Source organism: Osmerus mordax, chromosome 10, assembly GCF_038355195.1.
Source record: "Osmerus mordax isolate fOsmMor3 chromosome 10, fOsmMor3.pri, whole genome shotgun sequence".
In the NCBI taxonomy this organism is placed as follows: domain Eukaryota; kingdom Metazoa; phylum Chordata; class Actinopteri; order Osmeriformes; family Osmeridae; genus Osmerus; species Osmerus mordax.
In genome coordinates this window covers 9705857-9728107 of record NC_090059.1, presented here as the reverse complement: position 1 = coordinate 9728107, position 22251 = coordinate 9705857, and the positions used below count along the sequence as shown (strand labels likewise).

At 44.4% G+C, this 22251-nt stretch overlaps 3 protein-coding genes across 4 annotated transcripts; 2 read left to right on the top strand and 1 right to left on the bottom strand.

The window, feature by feature from the left end:
- Positions 1 to 197: 197 nt before the first annotated feature.
- kctd5b (potassium channel tetramerization domain containing 5b) lies at positions 198 to 13695 on the top strand. 2 transcript variants are annotated; one of them, XM_067245274.1, is made up of 7 exons: positions 198 to 441; positions 6167 to 6275; positions 6410 to 6501; positions 6922 to 7017; positions 7217 to 7348; positions 9441 to 9566; positions 11279 to 13695. In XM_067245274.1, the coding sequence occupies exons 1-7, from the start codon at positions 226 to 228 to the stop codon at positions 11306 to 11308; spliced, it is 801 nt and encodes a 266-aa protein (XP_067101375.1). In that variant the 5' UTR covers positions 198 to 225; the 3' UTR covers positions 11309 to 13695. The 2 variants fall into 2 exon arrangements, with proteins under 2 accessions (XP_067101375.1, XP_067101376.1); XM_067245275.1 differs by lacking the exon at positions 7217 to 7348.
- A 602-nt stretch (positions 13696 to 14297) lies between these two features.
- ube2ib (ubiquitin-conjugating enzyme E2Ib) lies at positions 14298 to 17670 on the top strand. The gene is made up of 7 exons (XM_067245379.1): positions 14298 to 14426; positions 15349 to 15427; positions 15601 to 15684; positions 15818 to 15890; positions 15986 to 16095; positions 16680 to 16759; positions 16857 to 17670. Exons 2-7 carry the CDS (start codon positions 15362 to 15364, stop codon positions 16918 to 16920), a joined length of 477 nt encoding a protein of 158 aa, XP_067101480.1. The 5' UTR covers positions 14298 to 14426; positions 15349 to 15361; the 3' UTR covers positions 16921 to 17670.
- Positions 17671 to 18293: 623 nt separating this feature from the next.
- On the bottom strand, positions 18294 to 20552 carry LOC136950875 (interleukin-21 receptor). Its single transcript, XM_067245378.1, has 7 exons — positions 20462 to 20552; positions 20030 to 20229; positions 19698 to 19852; positions 19436 to 19610; positions 19241 to 19346; positions 19055 to 19133; positions 18294 to 18879 (listed from the first exon to the last, which is right to left on the bottom strand). Exons 1-7 carry the CDS (start codon positions 20479 to 20481, stop codon positions 18418 to 18420), a joined length of 1197 nt encoding a protein of 398 aa, XP_067101479.1. The 5' UTR covers positions 20482 to 20552; the 3' UTR covers positions 18294 to 18417.
- Positions 20553 to 22251: the final 1699 nt, after the last annotated feature.

Sequence of the window (22251 nt, the reverse complement as noted above, 5' to 3'; positions counted from 1 at the left end):
ATAGACAAATGCCTGAATTACCATTGTCAACAAGAGTAGAAATAAGTTGGAGATTTAAGATTTATGTGGCTGAGATATCAGTAATCTTCGTTAAAACGGTATGACCAGTAACACCTACCCGTAGTAGGTGGAGGAAGAGGAGTGGTTCAGTCGCCTTGCATGAAGTGTAGTCTACTGTGGAGGGCTTTTGTCACGGCAGTCGTACCAGAGGGCGGAGAAGAGGGGATGGCAGAAAACAGCTCCGATATTAGCGGCGCCGTTTACCGGAGGTGTCTGCCTCATTATACCGTAGACAAGACGGCCAGTATCGGGGCTTCGAAATGGATCCGCTTGAACGTTGGGGGAACGTATTTCTTGACAACACGACAGACACTGTGCCGTGATCCGAAATCATTTCTGTACCGACTGAGCCAGGCTGACCCCGAGCTCGACTCCGATAAGGTAATGTTAGCTAGCTAGTAGCGGAGCTAGCCTGCTATCTTCCAAACTCTGCTTTTGTGAATGGTTTAATTTCTAGAATCAATATACGTACATTTTTGTTAATACAACTTTGCATCTCTTTTAAATGTCATTGTTATTAGTTTATTTGAGAGACCTGTTACAGTAGCAAAATATTTTGTTTCCAGCAGTTAGCGAAACAACGTAAATTAATCCCAAATTCCAACAGCCATCAAAAGGCATGACGTTAGCTACTAGCTAGCTATCTGACTACAACACAGGCTAGGTTGAGGACAAGCACAGTCTGCCACAATGATGATGATGGTGTTGCTGACTGTGCTGTCTTAGTGTGTGGCTAGTTGCAGACAGAAAGAAAGCTTGCAAAAAAAGGCACTGCCTAGCTTGCATGCTCAGCTACCTGCTCCCTCTAAAACTAAACTATAAAGTTGTTTTTAGTAAACAATTCTATTCAGCCAGGTATTTATTTTAATCTCATCACTGGTACCAGCTGTGAAATGTTAAGTTGATATGACTGTTGGGGACTTGGGAGCTTGATAACATAAAATAATCAACTGGATTATTCAACTAACAGAGTTGTTCAAAGAACGAAAAGGCAGTTTGTCCTGTACGAGAATACAGGCAGAACAGCACAGACAACCTGAACAAGATAGATAGACCGTATAAGTCTGGACTCCCCATGCAAATGTCCCATCCACAGGGCAGACCCACTATTGTGCTGTGTCACTTGACTCACTCACTCTCTCTTTCTCTTTATTTCTCCCTCTCTAACAAACAATGACCACCCCCTGTTCCCTTTCCCCTCTGGCTCAGTGTCTGGTCTACATAGAGCTGCTTGTGTGGATGCCCTCATCCGTGTGGGATGACTGCTCCAGCCTTTACCAAGTGGGGTGAGGCACTGTAAACGTGAAGCCAACGGATGATGCCACTGAAAGGCTCTGTTGGTCCATCTGCCATGAGCAGTGGGCGATTTAATGTCCTTGTCTTCACCAAAGCAGCACTGTGTGTGTGTGCCGAGAGAGTGAGTTTGTGTTGTTCTCCACCATCTTCCTATTTCATTACGGTCCAATGCACTTATCTACTACCACATTTAATCTTAATCACTCCGTCACATTCTCTTGTTTCAGATGCCTTTAATATTAACATCCAAATCACATAATCTCTGAGTAATCAGTGGCTTTTTGGGTGATGTATCCAAATGTGAACAGCTGATCATAAATGGAGCAGCCCAAGCCTATCCAAATCCCCTAAGTGCAGATTGGGCTGCCAGGCTTATGGTGTGTATGTCTGCCTGCCGGCACATTTGACTAATGGCAGCTCCCTATATAGCTACGCCCTGCTAGACCTATAGTCAGCCTTTATGATGTTCAGACACAAGCATCTCGCACATGAATGAGAAGCTTGTTTTTCTTCAGTCACCTCAAGCAACCCTGCATGAGCCGGAAGCTCCGATTGATAGGCTAACGTAAAAAAAAAAAAAAAGTATTTTTTTTCCTTTCTCGGCAAGGGCAGTGTTGTGTTTCCCAGCCAATGGAACGAGTGTCTCAGTCTCCTAGGCTGACGAGCTTCAGGAGGGGGCCTGGATTATTTATGCTGTTGACGTGAGTCTGTGTTACACGTTGGGCCAAGATGGAACGTGAAGAGTAGAGTGGAAGTACGGTCGGTCACAACTGCTGACGGATTTAGATATCACCAATGTTTCTGCGTCCCGAGGGGGAATTCTAGGAACTGTACTCAGTGTACTGTCATGTCAATGTTTGGAGAGAGAATTACAACATAGACTGTCTTAGTGATGAGCCATGTTTAACAGAAGCCTGGGTCACTGACATCACAGAGTTCTAGAAGCAGATAATGGTATGTTGGGGGTGAAGAATAGTATATACTTACTACGTAGCAAGGTACCTTCCAAACAAAACAGGAAGTTGGTAATGGCTGTACTAACTGATGACTTGAGCACCCCCTAACAAGTTTGTGATGCCTGTCGCGGTCGGTGTGTGATGGCAGGCCACTCATCTAAGCCCAGCACAGGAACACTCAGGAGGAAACACAGCTCTCTAGCTCTGAGAGCTGCATTAATATTTCAAGAATTCCACTCATAAAATTCTTGTTCGGTTCGCATCTTATTCTTTTCACATTCGCCTACGTGCTGCCCTCCTGGAAGGTCCTCTTTGTTGCGCGTGTGAGGAAAAGCAAAGGCCGCATTTAATGCTGGCCTCAAACGTTATCTCATGCCTGAGCTCACAGCGGGAGGCGGTGTCAATATTTGACGGTGACATCAGCTCCTCGCGCCGTCAATACCGCCCTCATGTAGCCTCCCGTCAGCACAAACACCGGGGGCGTCCGGGATCACCTGCAGACCTAATGACCAGCCCAGGGTGGCGTCATCGCTGTCGTCCTCCCAAAGTGGCCCCCTTGCAGAACCTCAGTGATGGTTAGACTCCCCCATACACTAGCTGGCTCAAGCTAGACCCAGGTTCTCCCAGTTATCAACAGATGAGTGTCACTTAAAACGTTGCACTGTGGTTGGTTTGTGCTCCTTGGTTGATGCGGCAGTGCAGAGAGGAGCGAGTGCTCCGGACAGCGGTGATTTCCCGCTCTCTCCAAGCCGCAGCCAGAGAACTCTTAACAGGATCTCATGACAGGGGAAAGCTTTTAGGGTCTTCTAAAAGGAGCTTCTCATTTAGAACCTGAAACATTCATCCATCATAAATTGTTCAGCTAAAAGCATCGTCTGGGGCGCCGTGATGGAAGATGGGTGCCATGTTGTGAAGGCAGAAGAAAGAAGTCCCCCAGAGGAAAGGTCAGACTTAGTTTCAAATGACTCCCTGCAGTATTTTCAAATAAGAGACTTGTGTCCCACAGTGTTTGGTATGTAGGCTAATATGTGGATTATTATGGACCTGCCTTCCATAAAGAAGGTTTTGCTTGTCCATTATTATTAAAATGAGTTATAAATATGTAAATTTGTGGCTCTACAGCCAACGGACTTCCACCATGCCGAGATCCCCCATCATGTGACTACGCAAAGGTCTGCATCTTTCAAATCTCTTATCGGCAATTGTGTGCAATAGATTCTAAGCTACTGACCAGGGGCTGCTGATGTTCCAATTTCCTGGTCCCCCTATCGTGGAATTTGAACAACATTCCAAGATTGTAAAAAGGACTTTTTAAACGTTTCAACTTTGAGCTTCCAAAGTCTAGAAGTTGAAAACTGAAGGAGTTGAGGCAGCCACAGTGCAGGACATCAGACATGCATGTGCTTGAAGGGTGGGTCTCAGTGGTATTTCCTGTCAGAGGATATGTATTGTGCGTTGGGTCAGAAAGATTAGTCTGGGCCATAGGCTACTGCTCAAGTTGTCCTCAGTGATGAGGCTTCCCTCTCAGTTCATTTGAATGCTTTATTGGCGCAATAAGAAATATTTCAAACATTGCCAGCACAAAACATACGATATACAAATTAAAACCAAAAACAACTCATAAAAAGTATGACACAAGAAAGCTTGGCTTGTTCCATTGGCCATCCCTGAGCCTATGGCTTGCCTCCACAGACTTCCCCTTCTCATTTTTAGCCTGTTGGCCACTTTCCTTCCTCTGTGTCCACACTTAAGTGAGAACTGTGAATCCCTCCTGGTGATACTTTGGTTGCACAGTCACTGGTCAGAACAATTGACGAGCATGTGATTTGGTAGGCGTAAGTAAAAAAAAAAAAAAAAAAACTCCACGACTCAGAGAAGAGATAATCTGCGTCTCCTCTGCTCGGTGCATCCCGTTTCCCCCTCAGCCCCGTCTGCATAAACAAGTCTCTCAAAGACGGTTTGATGAGAGGAGTGTTAACTTACATCCCACAATAGCAAGGGTGCTGAATTATGCATGTCGGCTTACTAGTCAGCGTCTTCTGAGGACCCTGCGTGGGCTCCTGGATCACATCTCTGGTCAGTCGTACGGTCCCTTTGAACAAAAACAACCCCCCTTCACTCTTCGGTCCTCGCTCTCCCATGTCCCCACGGTCCTTTCCGTATTCCCCAGCTCGCTCTCCTCCTCCCTGTTTGTCTCTCCGCACTCCCCCACCCTGGGCCCCCTGGAGAGTGGCTCTTGTTTTTCATTAAAACACTGTGTCCTTTGTTTGTTGGTTCACATCAATCACGAGCCACTGCCCTTCTAATCACCACTCTCTCAGAATGGGGTCACCCAAGTGAGGGCTCACCCACAGGAGCCTGCTCACCCTGGGGACCAGCTCCGACAGCTAATGAACAGGGGGGAGAGCCCGAAGGAGGAGGCGGGATGACTCAAAAGTTCATGGATGTCGCCTCATTGATGCAAATAGCAGAAGCAGATGAGAGACTTTGACATCAGATGAACAACTTGGCCTGATTGAGTCCGGATTCAGGAGACTGTCTGTACCCGTTTGATTGGGATTTTCTCTTATAGAAGGCCCTGTGTTGACCACTGGTGCTGACAAGGCCAAGCGTTCAGTTTTGGGGCTTAGCCCTGCTTCTGTGGGTTTGGTGATGCTGCAGATCCGTCTGTGTGTTGATGTCTCTTCATGGAAAGAGCTTTGGGCTGTGGCTGTTAGGGGTGTTGGTGTGACATCTGTAGATGGGTGACCAGCTTGGCCTGTCCTCAACCTCTACCTGTGGTTAAATGTTCATGTCTGGTGAGGTGTGAGGAGCTGACATTGGGACCAGAATAGAGCTGACATCCATGGGGTCCTGTAGGGTATTTTTACAATGGAAAAGAGGTCAGACAGCGTAAGAGAGGGTTCAGATTCATTACCACAGAGAATGCTCTGGGACATTTTTTCATTATTGGAAAGACTAATGGGTTTCTCCAAGTTTGACGACAGCCCATCTCTCCAGCTCTGACGGGTCGAGGGAGCTGTAAATGTGGGCTTCTATGCCACCGCGGGGAGGGGGAGTTGTTTGGATTTGACTGTGGCCGTGGCCTGAAAAGTAGGAAAAAGAAGCTTGTGTTCTTGTGTAAATGATGTTTGCACAGGTGACTGGGTGTCTATCCCGAAGCCAGATTTTCAAGTATGCAAACGTACACATCCTGCTGCCTTAAGTGGATTTGCACAAAGTTTGCATTTATCCCCTCCCTGCACAAGGTTTTGGCTGCTTCTAGTGTGATCTAAACCGCTGCAGGAAAACCTGCTTGGTCACTGTTGTTTCAGTTGTAAGTTTAAGTGTGTTTTTGTAGGATTTGTTTAGACCATCTCGACTTAATAACTTACACCTGACCCACAGCCTCTATTATCTTTTGCTTTTAGTGAAAGAAAACACGCCAGTGACGCACTGATCTGTGCTCTTCCTGGTTTGCCACGGCAGGATGGCCGTGGTATTTTCCTCTGACTCGGGTCCCCTCTGTGGATTCAGCCTCCTGTTCCAAATCTCTTTCTGTTCTGCTCTAATTGTTTTAACCTGCCCTTCCCTAAGAGACCCAGTAGGGGAATGCCCAGTGGTCCTGCTGCCATGATGAACAAACCCCCCAGTGCAAAAGGGGACATACAGGAATGACGAGCGGAAGGCCATGGCTTACGCGTGTGTGTGTGTGTGTGTGTGTGTGCGTGCGTGCGCGCGCCTGCAAACGTGCAAAGAAGCCACACCACTAGGCCTGAATTTGAAGTTTTGACATATTAGAATTTCCCTCTTCTCTCTTTCTCTTTGTCTCTCTCTCTCTCTCTCTGCCTTTGTCTTTCCCTCTCCATCTCCAGGATGAAACTGGTGCCTATCTGATAGACCGAGACCCTGCATATTTTGGCCCTGTGCTGAACTACCTGCGGCATGGCAAGCTGGTGCTGAACAGAGAGCTGGCAGAGGAAGGTAGGACTCGCCACAGAACTGGGAACGGGAATGCAGTCCTAGAACTCAACCTTGGCCGTCAGGAATATTCCTGTGGGGGGGAAAAGACATTAAAAATAAAATGTTCTTTATTTTTATTTATTTTTTGTTCCAAGGTGTTTTAGAGGAAGCTGAATTCTACAATATCACATCTCTGATAAAGCTCCTCAAGGACAAGATCAGGGAACGTGACTGCAAGACATCCCAGGTAGGGCTTCCCCTGTAGCTCACCGGACAAGGATAAAGGCTTACTGCATGTGCCTTTCCTGTCAAACTTAAAAGCTGTCCAATAAAGCATGAAAAAGGCTCAAAAAATAAAAAAAATACCCATCTCAGGTAGGTGTACGTTTTGGAAAGAGTTTCTCTCCTTGACGATCCATTAGGCCAACAGCCCTTCCTCTGTGAGCCCCGTCTGGGCCGTTAGCCGTCTCCGTGCCGGCGCTATCCCATGATTCACTGCTCCGCAGCAGGGAAGGGAGATGGATGCCGGGCGACAGTGGACACTTAGCTGTGTGTGTGGAGATGTGCGTGCGTGTGTGTGCGCACGCGCCAGCGTGTGCGTTTGGGAGTGCAATTGTCACCGAGAGTGCTCTGAAGTATCCCCTCACCTGAGCGTCCCTCCCCGCAGGCCCCGGTGAAGCACGTGTACCGCGTGCTGCAGTGTCAGGAGGAGGAGCTCACACAGATGGTGTCCACCATGTCCGACGGGTGGAAGTTCGAGCAGGTAAAGACGTCCGCTCAGCCTCACCGAGCACAGGTTCCCTCTGTGGACCTCTCCCTCCCCCTCCCCGGCCCCTGCAACTCCCACATTGCCCAGAGAATCGATTCCATATTAGGGGAAAAAGTTTTTTTCTCAATGCAACTTCAAATGCCTCCTCCTTGTAAATGCGGGCATCCCTCTGTGCTCTGATTGGTTGTTGCAGCTTGTCAGTATAGGTTACGGTCGGGCCCACCAGTCAGAGTTTCTGCTGATTGTGTCAAGGGAGGTGAAGGGGGAGCTGCCTACCACTACCACTTCCACTACTACTACTACTTTGCCAAACAACAGCGGAGAGGTGTGTCCCACAACTTTCTGTCCATGGGCTGGTCACTGCATGGTCCCCTTGTACCCCTCCCCCACCCCCCGTAAACACAGGTGTTGGCCGTCTTGGGTTTTACTTTCATATTTATATATTTTTTTTTTGTTGACTTTCGTACTGTAACTTATTTACGTGGTTTCTCTCATGCAAAACAAAAGTGCGTTGTCCCGAGTAAAAAAAAAAAAACACAAAAAAACAAAACAGCATCCAGCACTTAACCCCTTTTAAGAGATTCCTTGCTGATTTCGGCTCGGGGATGCTTGGTAAAGTTATTATGGTGCGTGTTTGCGTGTGCACAAGTGTGTGTGTGTGTGTGTGTGTGAGAGCTCTGAATCCTTCCTGGCCCCCTCATCCCCCCCGTCCCCCACCTCCCAACTCCCAGAGGGATCAGGGATTTGTGGATCTCCCTCAGAACTGGAATCTCTATAAGGGCTTTACAGGGATCAGATAGGAAACCCCTTGAAAGCCTTCCTCACCAGGGGCTTGGAGGGCAGCGGTGCGCCGACAGTCATATGGGGAGAGCACTACCCTGGCCACCGGGGTCTTCCTGGCCCTGCCCACAGCCATTTCTATCAAGGAAGTCCTTCGAAGAGTGTTTGGTTAGCTTGTCGCTAACAACGGTTAGCCAATTACTAACAAATCGAAGTCAAGTGAGCTAGAGATGTTTGTTGACCAGTTTGGGCTCGACCAAAGGCGGCTTGGCGCTGAGCGTGGCGGTCCGAGGGGTGGGTGTGTCATCTCTACGTGGGTTTGGTGCGCCAGGCGTCTGAGTGCAGGACAGTGTAACAACACGTTGAGGATGGAGCCGACGACTGGGCCAAAAACTCCTGCCTTGTGTGTGTGTGTGTGTGAGAGGGAGGGAGCTCTTGGCAACAACAAGGCTCGTCAGAAGAGGCTAATGAGTGGTGTGGCATGCTCCGACATGCACAGCTGGGTACTTAGCTCCACACGCAGACTCAGAACACACAGGGAACAGTGCAGTTAAGAGGCCTTCTACTCCGAGAACTCGGTTTTGTTGGTCTGACACAGTCTAATGCTCTTGTCAAGTCTGAATGTCAATCGCCGTGTGTCTGTTTGCATGGTGTTCCTGTCCTCTGATTGCTGCCCTGGCCTGCATGCTGGCTTGTGTTGTTATTATAGCAGTGGGCCTATATGGTATTGTGCCTGGTCTGTAACTAACCCCCATGCTTGAAACCATTGACCTCTCATTTACAGTCTCTTATCACCTCACAAGTACAACACTGTTTGGTTATTTGTTATCTCAAGCCTCTCTCTCTTCACGTGTCTCTGCCTCTTGATGTCTCTCTATGCCTCTCTCTCCCTCTCTCACACACTCTCTCTCTCTGCCTCCATGTCTCTTTCTGCCTCTCTCACTCACTCTCTCTCTCTCTCCTTCATATACTACCTTGTTTGCATATCTCTCTCTCATGTCTTGGTGTGCCAGCTTTCCGTGCTGCAAAGTCTTCTCTCTCCAGAGGACTTTCCAACTACCGCTACTTTCCCATCCACCCTTTGTTCCTGCCCAAGTCCTGTTTGTGTCTATACTCCGGCTCACCTCGTCTCTGTCCTGGTTCAGCCTGCATGAGGCTCACATCATGTCTGTCCTGGTTCAGCCTGCATGAGGCTCACCTCATGTCTGTCCTGGTTCAGCCTGCATGAGGCTCACCTCATGTCTGTCCTGGTTCAGCCTGCATGAGGCTCACCTCATGTCTGTCCTCGTTCAGCCTGCATGAGGCTCACCTCATGTCTGTCCTCGTTCAGCCTGCGTGAGGCTCACCTCATGTCTGTCCTGGTTCAGCCTGCGTGAGGCTCACCTCATGTCTGTCCTGGTTCAGCCTGCATGAGGCTCACCTCATGTCTGTCCTGGTTCAGCCTGCATGAGGCTCACCTCATGTCTGTCCTGGTTCAGCCTGCATGAGGCTCACCTCATGTCTGTCCTGGTTCAGCCTGCATGAGGCTCACCTCATGTCTGTCCTGGTTCAGCCTGCATGAGGCTCACCTCATGTCTGTCCTGGTTCAGCCTGCATGAGGCTCACCCCCCGTGTTTTCCCGTCTCTGTGTCCTGTAGCTCGTCAGCATCGGCTCCTCTTACAACTACGGGAATGAAGACCAGGCCGAGTTCCTGTGCGTGGTCTCCAAGGAGCTGCACAACCAATCGTACGGCACCAACAGCGAGCCCAGCGAGAAAGCCAAGGTGAGCCAGCTGGTGTGTGTGTGTGCGCGTGTGTGAGAAGGTGTTGATATCAGCAGTATAGCCTTCCAGGAATTCATGAACGGTTTATGTGAATGGTGGCTTGTGCTGGATATCTACATTAACATGAGCCCTGGTGGAGACTGCCACGGTAGATTGATGGCTGGGCTTCACACAGAAGGCTGTTTCAGATGGCCTTGAATACCTTGCCTCACGTGAGAGTCGCAGTTAAGAATTCAGTTCAGTTAGTCTATGATGTATTTATAGTAATTTAGGAAAATGTTCTTTTTAAACATCAACACAAAAACTAAAGATTCCATATTTGCTATCTAAAATCAGTCCAAGACCATCCATGGGGTCGAATAGTCTCAATCCAGCTTAAAGATTTATGACATCTTAGCCTGTAACCTAAACAACCCCCCCTTCACCTAACCTAATCCAGGCTGTTGGGACGTGGAGAGTGTGTTTGGGGATTATGGGAGCATTAGAGGAGAATGGCGTTCTCTCCCAGGGCTTTGGGACCAGAGCAGCGGCCTCATCTCCACAAATTAATACTCCCATCTGCAGGTCCCTGTGTGGGCTTGTTACACACACACACACGCACACAAAACATGCACACACTGCATGAGCTACACACACTGAATGAGCTACACACTACATAAGCTACACATGCTACACGCACAAAGAAAGGAAATTGAGCTGGGTATTAAAGTGCATTTTCATCTAGGCCTACAGGGGGGATGTCTCATGATATTGTTTACTGTGGTTGGAAACGAATGCAGAGTTTTAGTACTAGGAGCACTGTGTCAATCAAGTTCAGCCAATCGCAGCAACAGCGGGATGTAGATTCCCAGTCAGGGAGTCACCTTCTGCTTTGGAAAAATGTCAGAGGGGGTAAACATTCTGAAACATTTCCCCTCCCCCCCCCTCTAACCCAACCTTCAAACCCCAGAACATTTCACAACACTGACTCCCGATCGTGTGTGTGCGTGTGTGTAAGCCGTGCCTGTGTTGTGTTCCCTCCTCTGCTGTCTGCATGCTGCACGTGGTGCAGAACGAGGAGGACGAGGACGCCGATTATGAAATGAATGACTCTGATTACTGAGTCACCGTTGAGCACTCGTGACTCAGCGGTGAGGAGCACACGGCCTGTCTGTCGGCCCTCTGCCATCCTTCCTCCCCTCCACCCCGTCCCCTACAGTCTCCCCCCCCCCCCCCCCTCTCTACCCCGTCCTCTACAGTCTCTCTCCCTCCCTCCCGCCCCCGCTCTGCTCTGCTTAGTCCAGGCTGCCCTGCGTCTGAGCCGGGCCGCTGCTTCATCAGATCCAGTGCTGCTTCAAGCCACCTCCAGTGACTAGATTCTGATGGTTCCCTCATACATGACCTTTATGAAAATAGTGACTCGTTAGTCAAAGCAAATTGGTAGTCTGACCTCGCTTTGACTCTCCCTGGCCTAGTGGAACTAGAGCCCCCATCCTTGAATGTTCCTTTTATTTCGTTGAGTGTGTGCGTGCGTGGACGGTAAGTGTCTAATCGGATAAACGGTCAGGCTCAATGTATCGTTTTCAGTTTTAGTAGGCTTGCCCTGTTTATGGCAAACAGTTCATATTTTCCCACTTGAATGTTGAGAAGTAGAATTTGGAGTTTTATAAACTGACAAAAGTGAATTCATATGTTTGTTTTTACATATTGTTTATTTGTACCTGACTTTGTAGATTCTTCAGGAGAGGGGCTCTCGGATGTGAAGAACCAGTATTAGAAGCTCCAGGGATAAAGATGCAAACATATCATGGAAGAGGAGGAATAATTCTCCACATGGAGATGCTTATTGAGGGGATCCTACATTTGTTTGTGTTTTCCTGTTTTTTCTTTTAATTATTATTTCAAAATGTAAATAAGTCTGTTTACCAACTATTTGTGCCTGATTTTTGCCCAACTGAAAATGAGGAACTGTAAATTGTTTCATGCTACAAAATATGGCCATAGCCATGCAAGGCCAATGATTCACTCAGGGGCTTCAATTGAGTTTTTTTTCTTTAATCTTCTAACTCAAGGGTCTTTTAAGGGATCATGATGGTCTATATTTATAAAGTCGACACTTCTAATATTGTACACAGTCATCGATTAAACAAGAAACAAGAAGGGAATTTTGCATGTATTTAGCACACTGAGAAATCAAGCTCATATATGCAGGACCATGCAGTAGTTTCTCCTGACCATAGAAAAGTCTAGCACCTCCCAGAGTTTTCAGAGTTCTTAAATATATGAGATGGTCAGGACAAACCCATAGCCCTACTAAGAGACAGTGTTGTTTTTGCTTTGACTGACACATATGCTTCCTTAACAGGTTTACCCTCTGTATTTTGGAGGGAAATGTATGTTTAATAAAGCCTTTATTAGGAGAGACATTTTCGGGGCAAGTTTGAATCAGCATTTTTTTTTTTTATAATGGTGAAGGAATATCAGTTTATATCCTTGTTTTTGTACGTATTCTAAAAGTACATTAATATTTAACTCTTAAACTGCACGTTTTGTACACTGTATAGTGCACAACTTCTTATGGAAGTTGGACTGGATCTTACAAAGCTAGAAAATGTTGATGATGTTGGCTAGTTTTGCATTGTTTGTATAGTAACTGACTGAGATTAGTCAAGATAAGTCAAATAGTTCTGCTAAATATCTCTCTATCTCTTGAGAAGATGCCTGGAATTTTTTTTAATATCCAATGACAAAAATATACCTTGGCTAAAAAAAGTTGACTGTTATCTTTTTTTTTTTCTTGTAGGCTGATACATTGTTTGAAGCATATTGAATTGTGTGATTTAATACACTGCATTCCAAGCACAACAGTGAGGATAACACTGGGCACAATTTGTTTTTAAGCCTTCAGTTATTTTTTGTGTGTGTAAACACTGCATTTCAGGACACATTTCTTTGTGGAGAATAGTTTCATGACTGAGGTTTATCGATTCATTGAAATTGTATTTACAAATAATTATTGATAGTGTTGCCTTTTCCTAATGATCAAATGCAACATTGTATGTGTAGCTTACACATCAAACTGTGTCAGGGATATGTACACTGTTCGGGTGGCCGGCACACTGTACATCACACAGATGTGGACACGAGCCTCCTTTGTCACACAAGTACAGACACCCCTCTGTGCTTACACACACCCTTTTTATATCACATAGACTGAAACTAACAGATAAGCGCATGTTTTTGATAAACACACACAAGGGCTTTTTAAATGCAAACTATATGATCAACCTAGAGATTCAATCAACTTATAGTGGGTGTTAAGTTTTTTTTTTTTTTTTTTTTGCCGGAGCTAAGCTATGTTTACATTTGCTACAGTATTCTGAAGCCTTCCAGTTATGCTGCATCTTGCACTCCCTACCTTGGTATATAGGCAATTTGTTGTGACTGACATGTTTGACTTCGGCAACGGCACTCCCCATTCCAGATAACTTTAAGCGCATGTAAATTGATTGTTAATGTTGATGTTTTTTGAACATTTTTATGCATTTTCAAGATGTTTGCTACCAACTCAATAATTTTTTGCTAAAGACAATCATACTGTCCTTACTGTGATGGCTTTGTTGCTCATTGAAATGTCAACTGGCGCTGAAGAGGGAAATCTCAAATATCTTATGTCTCATCCCAAGTACTGTATGTTGCAGTGAGATTTATTTCTTTTAGGTTTAGTTTGTTTAGTTTGTTCTCAGATCCCACAAGTGGCACAGAGCAGCTGCACTATCTTTACTCTGGACTGTTTACCACTTTTGGCAATTGATAAAAAAAAACAATAGATAGAAAAAGAGTTGTGGTTCATGCATTCAGTCTGTAATATCTGCAGGTGCCCAGTCTATGTTTGATGAGTTGGCTGATGTCCGCTCATTGCAAACCACTGTTTTATGCATGATTGAAGATGATCACACTTAATAAAAATCAAAAGTAAATTGTTTCTTGCTCAGCCAGAGGAATAACAACTACGACTTATGTTGTTATATCACAACGTCATGTCAACTTTAACTTCTGGTATATTATGCAATGTTTAAAATGTACAAATTCCGTGTGACTGGGATAGATGGTCTTGCTTAGGGTTCACCCAATAAAAAGCTTTTCTCTTTCACACCTAATGTGGTGATAATCATTTCTCATGTTCTAAATGGTAATATTCTGTACTAATTGAATGAGCACTGCAATAAAATGCTCAATTTCTTATTAAAATCTATACAGTAGAAAATCTTGCATGGCAATAACGTGTGATAATCATGTTATAAATACAATGCTTTAATTTGATCTGAAGGCAGCTTTTTCCCCCATCAAATTTATGAACAAAGTACGCCCTCTAGAGTTGTAGGATTAAACGTCTTCATTTTGAAGAAACTGTCTCTTTAAATTGAGTCGTCCAAAGATTTGCCTGTATTGTTTCAATAACCAAGTGCAATCACTCATGCAAAATTATAATGATGACCGAAGTTGCAGCCGATGAATATATGAATATAAATTGAATATGGCATGACACAAAATGCTTAATACAAATAGGGCCTACATTTTCACTGTCGCTTAAAAAATGTGTATGCAAGTGAAATCACAAATATTGCAAATATGTAGTAATTTTGTTAGATTTGTTTTGTTCTGCTCTGATATTGTTTGATCCTTGTTGTCCAAGGAACTCCTAATCAATGTTAATTATGTTCAGGCGGCAAGGAGGTTGGCTATGTAAATGGTCCTGTTATTTAGTCTGGGTAGAAACGGGTGGGTTTTCAGGAGGGAAACTTTGTAAGGTTTATCCATAGGTAACCACGATTTATTCATACGGTTCAATTATACCAGCCATTGAAACCATATTGAGAGGTAAGAGAAAGTCTCCATGTACGTTGCATATTTACCGTTTTGTGATACAAGGTTATTTGAGACGCACGAATTTGCGCCATTTTCGCTAGTTTGGTCGGTGCGTAATTTTGCGCCTGTCCGATCGCTCTTGGTTCTTTGTCCTGCTGTTCTGTGGGTTATATTATTTGTAACTCTTGTAATAATCTGGAGTAATTAAAAGGGAAAGCCAATGTGACAACGACTGTGCGACGTTAAAATTGAGGGGTATTAAGCGTATTTTCTCAACACGATTTGTAAATCAACGGCAAGTGCGCAATTCCATGTCATCAGGCCGGTCAGACGCTCCGCGCCAGGGTGATATGGCGCACAATAATAGCAAGCTAGCTTAGCTGGTGCTTCTTCGGTATAGCTAATTGTATGTGAGTAGTTATTTTATCATTTCACAGATGGCGATGTGTATTTATGGTCACCATCTTAAACCAATCAATTGGTTTAATCTATAGTTTACGGATGATGTGCTGAAGGGTCCAATTCGATTGCGCAAATTTGACTGGCTAACGCTAGCACTAGCAGGCTAGCCAAAGCTAACGCATATTTTAGTCTTTGGTGCTATTCGTCTGGAACGAGAGTTCCGAATAATGACCTTTATTTCCACCACATGTGGAGATCGGTTATTTTTGGGGTATATCAAACTCTGATCATTGTAAATGTCGGTGCAATCTTGACTAGTCAGTGGCTGTCTAGTTCTGTTTACAGGGATTAGAACTTCAATGCTTGAACTTGTATGTATTTGATCGTTTAAACTGCTGTGCCTGACTGCCAGGCACCCTGTGGATATTTTTAGTGAACGCATGCCCTCCACACACAACACAATTGATGTTATTCATGAATGCAGTGACTTTTCAGCAAAGTGTAACACCTGCCAATTGTCGTGTTATTGCAGGACCTCACTAGTCATGTCTGGCATTGCGTTGAGCCGGCTCGCCCAGGAACGCAAAGCGTGGCGGAAAGATCATCCTTTTGTGAGTAGATCACTGATGCCCATAGTTTCTAATCTGTGTTAGAACTCAAACTCTACATTCTGTATATATGGGTAGCAGTCCATTTTGATTGCGACAAGTTGTTGCTGCTTAAGTTTATTTTTTATTTTTTTACATCTTCACATAATCACATTCGATTTTCTTTCTTGTTTCAGGGATTTGTAGCTGTACCAACAAAAAACCCAGATGGAACAATGAACTTGATGAATTGGGAATGTGCTATTCCTGGGAAGAAAGGGGTAATGGGGTTATTCTTTATCAGTACATTATAAAGGGGCCTATTATCACCCCTACTTGTTTGGTAAAACAAGGTGGTGTTGATGGATCTGAGAACTTTTGTGAGCTGTCAGATTCCACACTTTCTGTCCACAGACTCCATGGGAAGGAGGCTTGTTCAAACTGCGCATGCTGTTTAAGGATGACTACCCTTCCTCGCCCCCCAAATGTGAGCTTGCCTCTTACCAGTAACATAACTACAGTGTCTTCACAGCGCAACCTTGGGTCTTCTGCTTACAGAGCTGTTTGATTTCTTTCCCGAAGGTAAATTTGAGCCTCCCCTGTTCCATCCCAACGTGTACCCCTCAGGCACCGTCTGCCTGTCTATTCTGGAGGAAGACAAGGACTGGAGGCCAGCCATCACCATCAAACAGGTTAGCATGGACCACATCTGACGTGGGGTCTAACTAAACTCTGCAACCAAATGGAAACAAGTGGCATTAAAGACTTGAAATATCGATATGACACTAAATTAGTAAAGTTGACAAGATTAGAATTACATTTGCGTCAGGACAAGCAGTCTAAGCCAGTGGTTCTTAACCCTGTCCTCAGGGAACCCCCGTCCTGCATGTTTTAGATGTTTCTTGGCTCCGACACACCTGATTCAAATGCATGTTCGTTACCAGGCTTCTACAGAGCTAGATAACGACCCATTCATTTGAATCAGGTGTGTTGGAGCAGGGAAACATCTAAAACATGCAGGACGGGGGTTCCCTGAGGACAGGGTTAAGAAACGCTGGTCTAAGATATTGGAAATGTACAATTTACACTTAATCTGAGCATTCAACAACATTGCACCTGTGGTAAAAATGTAAACATCCACTGTACCTTACCTGGTAGCTAAGAGTTGTTTACTTCTTGACAATTAACTGAATATATCGGTTCGACATTTGTCTACGAAAGACATTTTCCAGTAGCAAATTACGCTTCACTTTGGACCTTGTCTGTGTTTTTCCAGATCCTATTAGGTATCCAGGAACTTCTAAATGAGCCTAATATCCAGGATCCAGCTCAAGCAGAGGCATACACAATTTACTGGTGAGTGCTGGCAAAACCTAGTTTCGGATGTGTTTTAATAACTGGACTTTTATCAAACCTTTTTTTCTTTTTTTTTTCTCTCCCCATTTGTTTTCAGCCAAAACAGAGTAGAATATGAAAAAAGAGTTCGAGCACAGGCCAAAAAGTTCTCCCCGTCATAAGGGTGAACGCACCACTCAGAAGACATGGTTCTAACGTGGATCTCCTCCCCTTCTCAGTTTCTCAATGAATGTGACCCTCTCACATTGAGACTTGATTAAGGACTTCTATTTAATAACTCCCACGCATTCTGTGCCATCCGCTCTTCTGATTTACCATTTTTATTTCAATCGCATCCTGACCATCGGCTGGTGAGTGCGTGTGGCACTGGGAGGGAATGGGTGCCACAGTGACCTGAATGCCTCCCTTTTTAACCCCTTGACTTCTGTTATGGTGTGAGGGCCGTGTAGGCTGCGCCATAGTTTCAACGTTGATCCTTCTCTTTCAAGGAGGTACGTCTCTTGGTTGGGTTTTGTTTATGTTCAAATGATTCTGTCACAGGGTCTGTTCCTTAACTCCCCCCTCCTTCCCTCTATCTCCAATCCTTGATTTTAAATGTAAAAAGTTTTGCTATTTCTTCAATGTCAGTATTTCAATTGCTGTATCATGAATGGCACTTTTATATACTGTCTTATCACACTAGTGTCTCTAGATGGCTCTCTGATTCTCTGATGCAGGTTTTCTATTCAGCATGCTGTAATGTAAGATAGAATCTGCTGCCTTGGCTGTCTTTGTTCATTGGAGTGTTTGGTATGAGGAAAAAAAATCAGGGACCATGTGTGGTCACTGAAGACAGGTAGGCTTCCTTCTGTAACAGACTCTATGGTGCTTTTGTTCATGTATGTGTTAGAGTAAATAAAACTTTCTATAAAGCTTTGGTTAAATTATTGCCTTTTATATTAGGCAAAACTCAAATGTTTGTGTCCCCCTTTGATTTAAGCATGTAAGTGTAATGGATTTGTTGGCCATTTGGGTGTGAAAATGTATAAGTGAATTTGTGAAAATTAGACTCCAATTGCTGTAAACATTAATTTAATGTGTTACAAATGACAGATACAGAACTTGGTATTCCTACAAATAAGAAAATGGTAGTAAGGTAAAATGACTTGACTGATTGCATCGTAAATAGATAATAAGGTAAGAAGGACCATAGTAATTCTTGTTACAAATGAGATACAGAACTCTATTCTTACAAATAAGAAAATGGTCGTAAGGTAAAATTGACTGATTGCATCGTAAATAGATAAGGCCCAAACTAGCTTACCCCTCACCCCGGGGAATAATCTTGTCCCTTCCAGGGCCTGTCTCGAATTCTAGGAGAGGATGACTCGAGGAGACCCAATTGAACATAATGTCTGGTTGGTAACAATTCGAATTTCCTCACATTACGCAGTTGCCTCTGTTAAGACCATTTCTGGTGAATCATTTACATTTTCATTTAGCAGACTCTCTTATCCAGAGCGACTTACAGTAAGTACAGGGACATTCCCCCCGAAGCAAGTAGGGTGAAGTGCCTTGCCCAAGGACACAACGTCATTTGGCACGGCTGGGAATCGAACTGGAAACCTTCAGATTACTAGCCCGACTCCCTCACCGCTCAGCCATCTGACTCCCCTGAATCAGTAGTCAAACTGGTAGACTCCATCTGACGTCTCGTTAAAGTAACGCTCAGACCGCTGGTCCTCGGCCCCCATCACCTCCTGTGCCTTCCTGGCTGTCCCGAGCGTGTCAGACAGGATGCAGTACTCGTTGGTGTACAGGTGGACTTCCCGCTCCAGGGACACAGCACTGCAGCGCCAGCATCCAGAGTCTATCTCCAGGGCACACGTCATGTCAGAGATGAGTGATTTGCTCTTCACCAGGCTGCTGGAGGAAGGAAGGGGGGGCCTGGGCTTCACGGCTGGAGGGCCGCCCAGGACAGCTGCCTCTGAGACGGACGTGATGGGGCTGTCACAGGAAGGGCCTCGGCCCGGGGACGGGGAGAGGGTGATCGTGTCCAGGATGGTGTCGGTTAGGGTGTCGATCTTTAAGGATTCCTCTGCCTTGAAGTCGTCGTCACTGCTGGGTGTCACAACCCAGCTCTGTAATAAGGGATCATTGCATCTATAAAAGAAGTTTCTTCACGACACTTGAGTTCTTTGCCTTCCCGTCGCTGAGTAGTTTAGTTATTGTAAGCTGGTAACATGGTTATGATAAATGAACAGCATATTTATAAGTGTAGTAGTTGATTAACTTGGCGTGTGGAAGCCAGGTTACCTTGAAATCCCCCTTACATTCGCTGTATAGTGATTTGAAATATGGTTCTGGAGTTGGGATGAAAGTATTTCTCCTCATCCTACAATACATAAATGGTAACTAGACTTAAATATGCCAAACTGTTTTGATAAAGAAACTGGAGCATACCCATTTTATCGAGTACTTTTGGTAGTAGAAATAACTTACTTCACAACAGGGATGTAGCACAGGAATAGCAACATTGGAAGCAGGACACAAAGTGGGATTATAACGTTACCGTCCAACAAGGACATGACGATGTTCCCGGGGGGCACTGCGTTTTCAAACCAGAACGAAAGCGTTAGTGTGAGTTACTGCAAACATGAGCACATACACTGAGGTTGTCTACACAGCTTGTCATACCGTGTTTTCTGTGGGTTGTCCAGTTAACTTCTGAGCCCCATTCACTCCATTGCCCGTGGTAGTATCTCTGATTGGGGCTTGACCTCACTCTAACTGCGTACACAGTTTCTGCTTCAAAGTGGGAGTCGTCCAACGTCATGTTCATGATGGTCGAGGGGAGAGTGACAACCTGTGACTTGAAACGAGTCAAACAGGAGAAGCTGTTGAGTTCTGTTTTGATTTGGACATTCTAATGGAATAAGAATGTTATAGTTGCTCATACCTTGTATTGGTGGTTCACACTTTGATAGCTTAGCTCAAACATGAGGCTGTCAGTTAGATAGACATATGGGTTATCTTCATAGTTGCTCTCCCATGTGAAGTGGTACTGATCGGAGCTCCAGTGGACTGAGAGGTGGCAAGGTGTTTTAGGCTTTACTAGAAAAACAATATATATATATATAGCATTAGATTGATTGTCCAATGAAATAAAACAAAAAGCACTCAAGTAAGCAAGGTTGTGTTCTTAACGCTAGTGTATGTGTGTGTGTCTGTATTCTCTTGTGTGTACGTTTGTGTAGTGCTTCTCTTTAGCGTGCATTGTCAGTCACTTACTGTGTTCCATAGGCTTGAAATCATCATCCAGCAGCCTAGAGCTGATGTCCCCATCTCTGTTGATGTAGAGCGTGATTTTAAAGCTATCCGTGTCCCAGAAGGGAAAACTGTCATCGTCGTCTTGATGATTTTGAAGTAATGTGTCAAATGAACAGGAGTAATTGCTGTAGTTCCATGCCAGGCTACAGTTATACAGATCCCTGAGGAGAGGGGAGGAGAGGGATCAAACCCGAGCTACTTAAAATGCCATAAAGGTGTAGCCCCTGAACCTGTGCATATTTGAATGTGAGGGAACGGCTGTAAACCACCGAATATTTTGAATATTACTTGCATGTGTTGCTTTAGTTAAACAGATAGCAGAAAATAAAATGAGGATTGTGCATGTCACTGTAAAATAGATTTGTATATTAAGGAGGCTTCGTATTAACTCACTTGGGATTTTGGAGAAACATCAGCCAGTATGTGTGGTTAAACGTGTGGGCCTCTTTCGATCTCACACTGAGAGAGCAGTTTATGGTGTACTGGTAGTCAGTCAGACAGCTAAGACTGTAGTCCACTGCTGAAAACACATTCAAAACACTCAAACCATTACTCCCAACACTATAGCTTACGTGGTTGGTGAATGCCATAATGTGTTTTGTCATTAATGTAAAAGAAATACCGGACATAAAGGATAATGAGGAGAAATAATACATTGAAACAGAAGACATTTTTAAATGCACAATTATATTAGAATAAGTAACGTACATACAATCAATATGATTAAGTTTAAGCCCCCTTCGACTAATTGGTGTTGTCTTCCATATCCAGCTGATATTGTAGATTTATAACCAGGCTCGTAAACACAACACCACTGCATATATGTTGCACACCACAATTGGTTTTACCTTGTTCAGGAGAAAGTCCGTGCAGACAGACCATATGGAGAGACACCAAGAGAAATGCCAGGTGGAGCCTCATATCGGTATCTGTAGAGTCTGGATGAGCAGTAAAAACATTTGGGTGTCATCAACTTTCACTTAGCCCCTGTCATATGCTCTGTTTCAGATCTGTTGTTAAATACCTTTTCTACCGTGGCTAAAAGTGGGAGGATTCAGATAGTAGCAGCTGTTATCTCATCTGTCATGAGCAGTGCAGGATGTGTTCGAATTGAAGACTTCTATGTCTAGTTAGTGGTGGTGAGCCAGTATCTTGAGCCAAATGGGAATAAATGTATAATGGCTTAACATTTAGGCTATTAATTTCCTGTATTGTATTCATATATGGAGACACATAGGGAACAAGATATTTGCGGAGTTGCTTGTTTTTTGTTCAATTATTTTGTTTACATCCCTCCAATACATCTTGACAGAAATGGTAGGTGTTCCAAATAAATTATCATAATCCATAAAATGACAACATCCAGTTGTATTCCCCAAAACAGTTTTCAGTGTGTGTGTGTGTGTGTAGTTGTACAGTGCAACATGTATGCAGTTCAGGACACCTGTAACTTAGGCCTGGCAATGTCATCAAAATGTAGCATTGGTAACATAAGTTAACATTGGCATATTTTTTCTCTGATAAGATGACGGCCCCAGTAAAGGTTACCACACAGGAAGATGTGAAAAAGGATATCAGACATCGTCAGAGCTCTGAATTACATTCGGTGTGAACGGTTATTTTGCACAGGAAACGTCTGTGTATAAAAAAACATTGACACCTTATTATACCAGACAGAGAGGTCACAAATAAAGCATTCACATCAGAACACTTTTAATTTTAGTCAGGTAAATTACCGAGGCCTATTCATACACTGTTGATCTCAATATCTTACTGCATGCTTAATAATATCATTAGCACAGTCTATGATGAACACATGAGAGTGTTCATGTAGCGAAGAACTTGAGACGTTGCACAAGTAAAGACATCTTGAGTTGTAGCCCCTATCAGCATCTCTCTCAAACCTTTGGTGAAAGTTACTTAGATGGTTAGATGCATTCACTCCCATAGATAAGTGTTTCCGCCCTAGTTTTACTTTCAACTGAACACACAAACCATACTTACAGATAAGCAGTAATTAATTTGACTTATAATAGTGTTTATTCAAAGTGATCAGATGACTTGGGGCACAGTTGGGGGCTGTTAGAGGGCAGTTATACACTAAAACCAGTGTCAAGAGCAAACCTCAATTCTTTTGTCGAAATGTTGAAATAGGTAATAGAAATATTAACCACTCAAAAGGG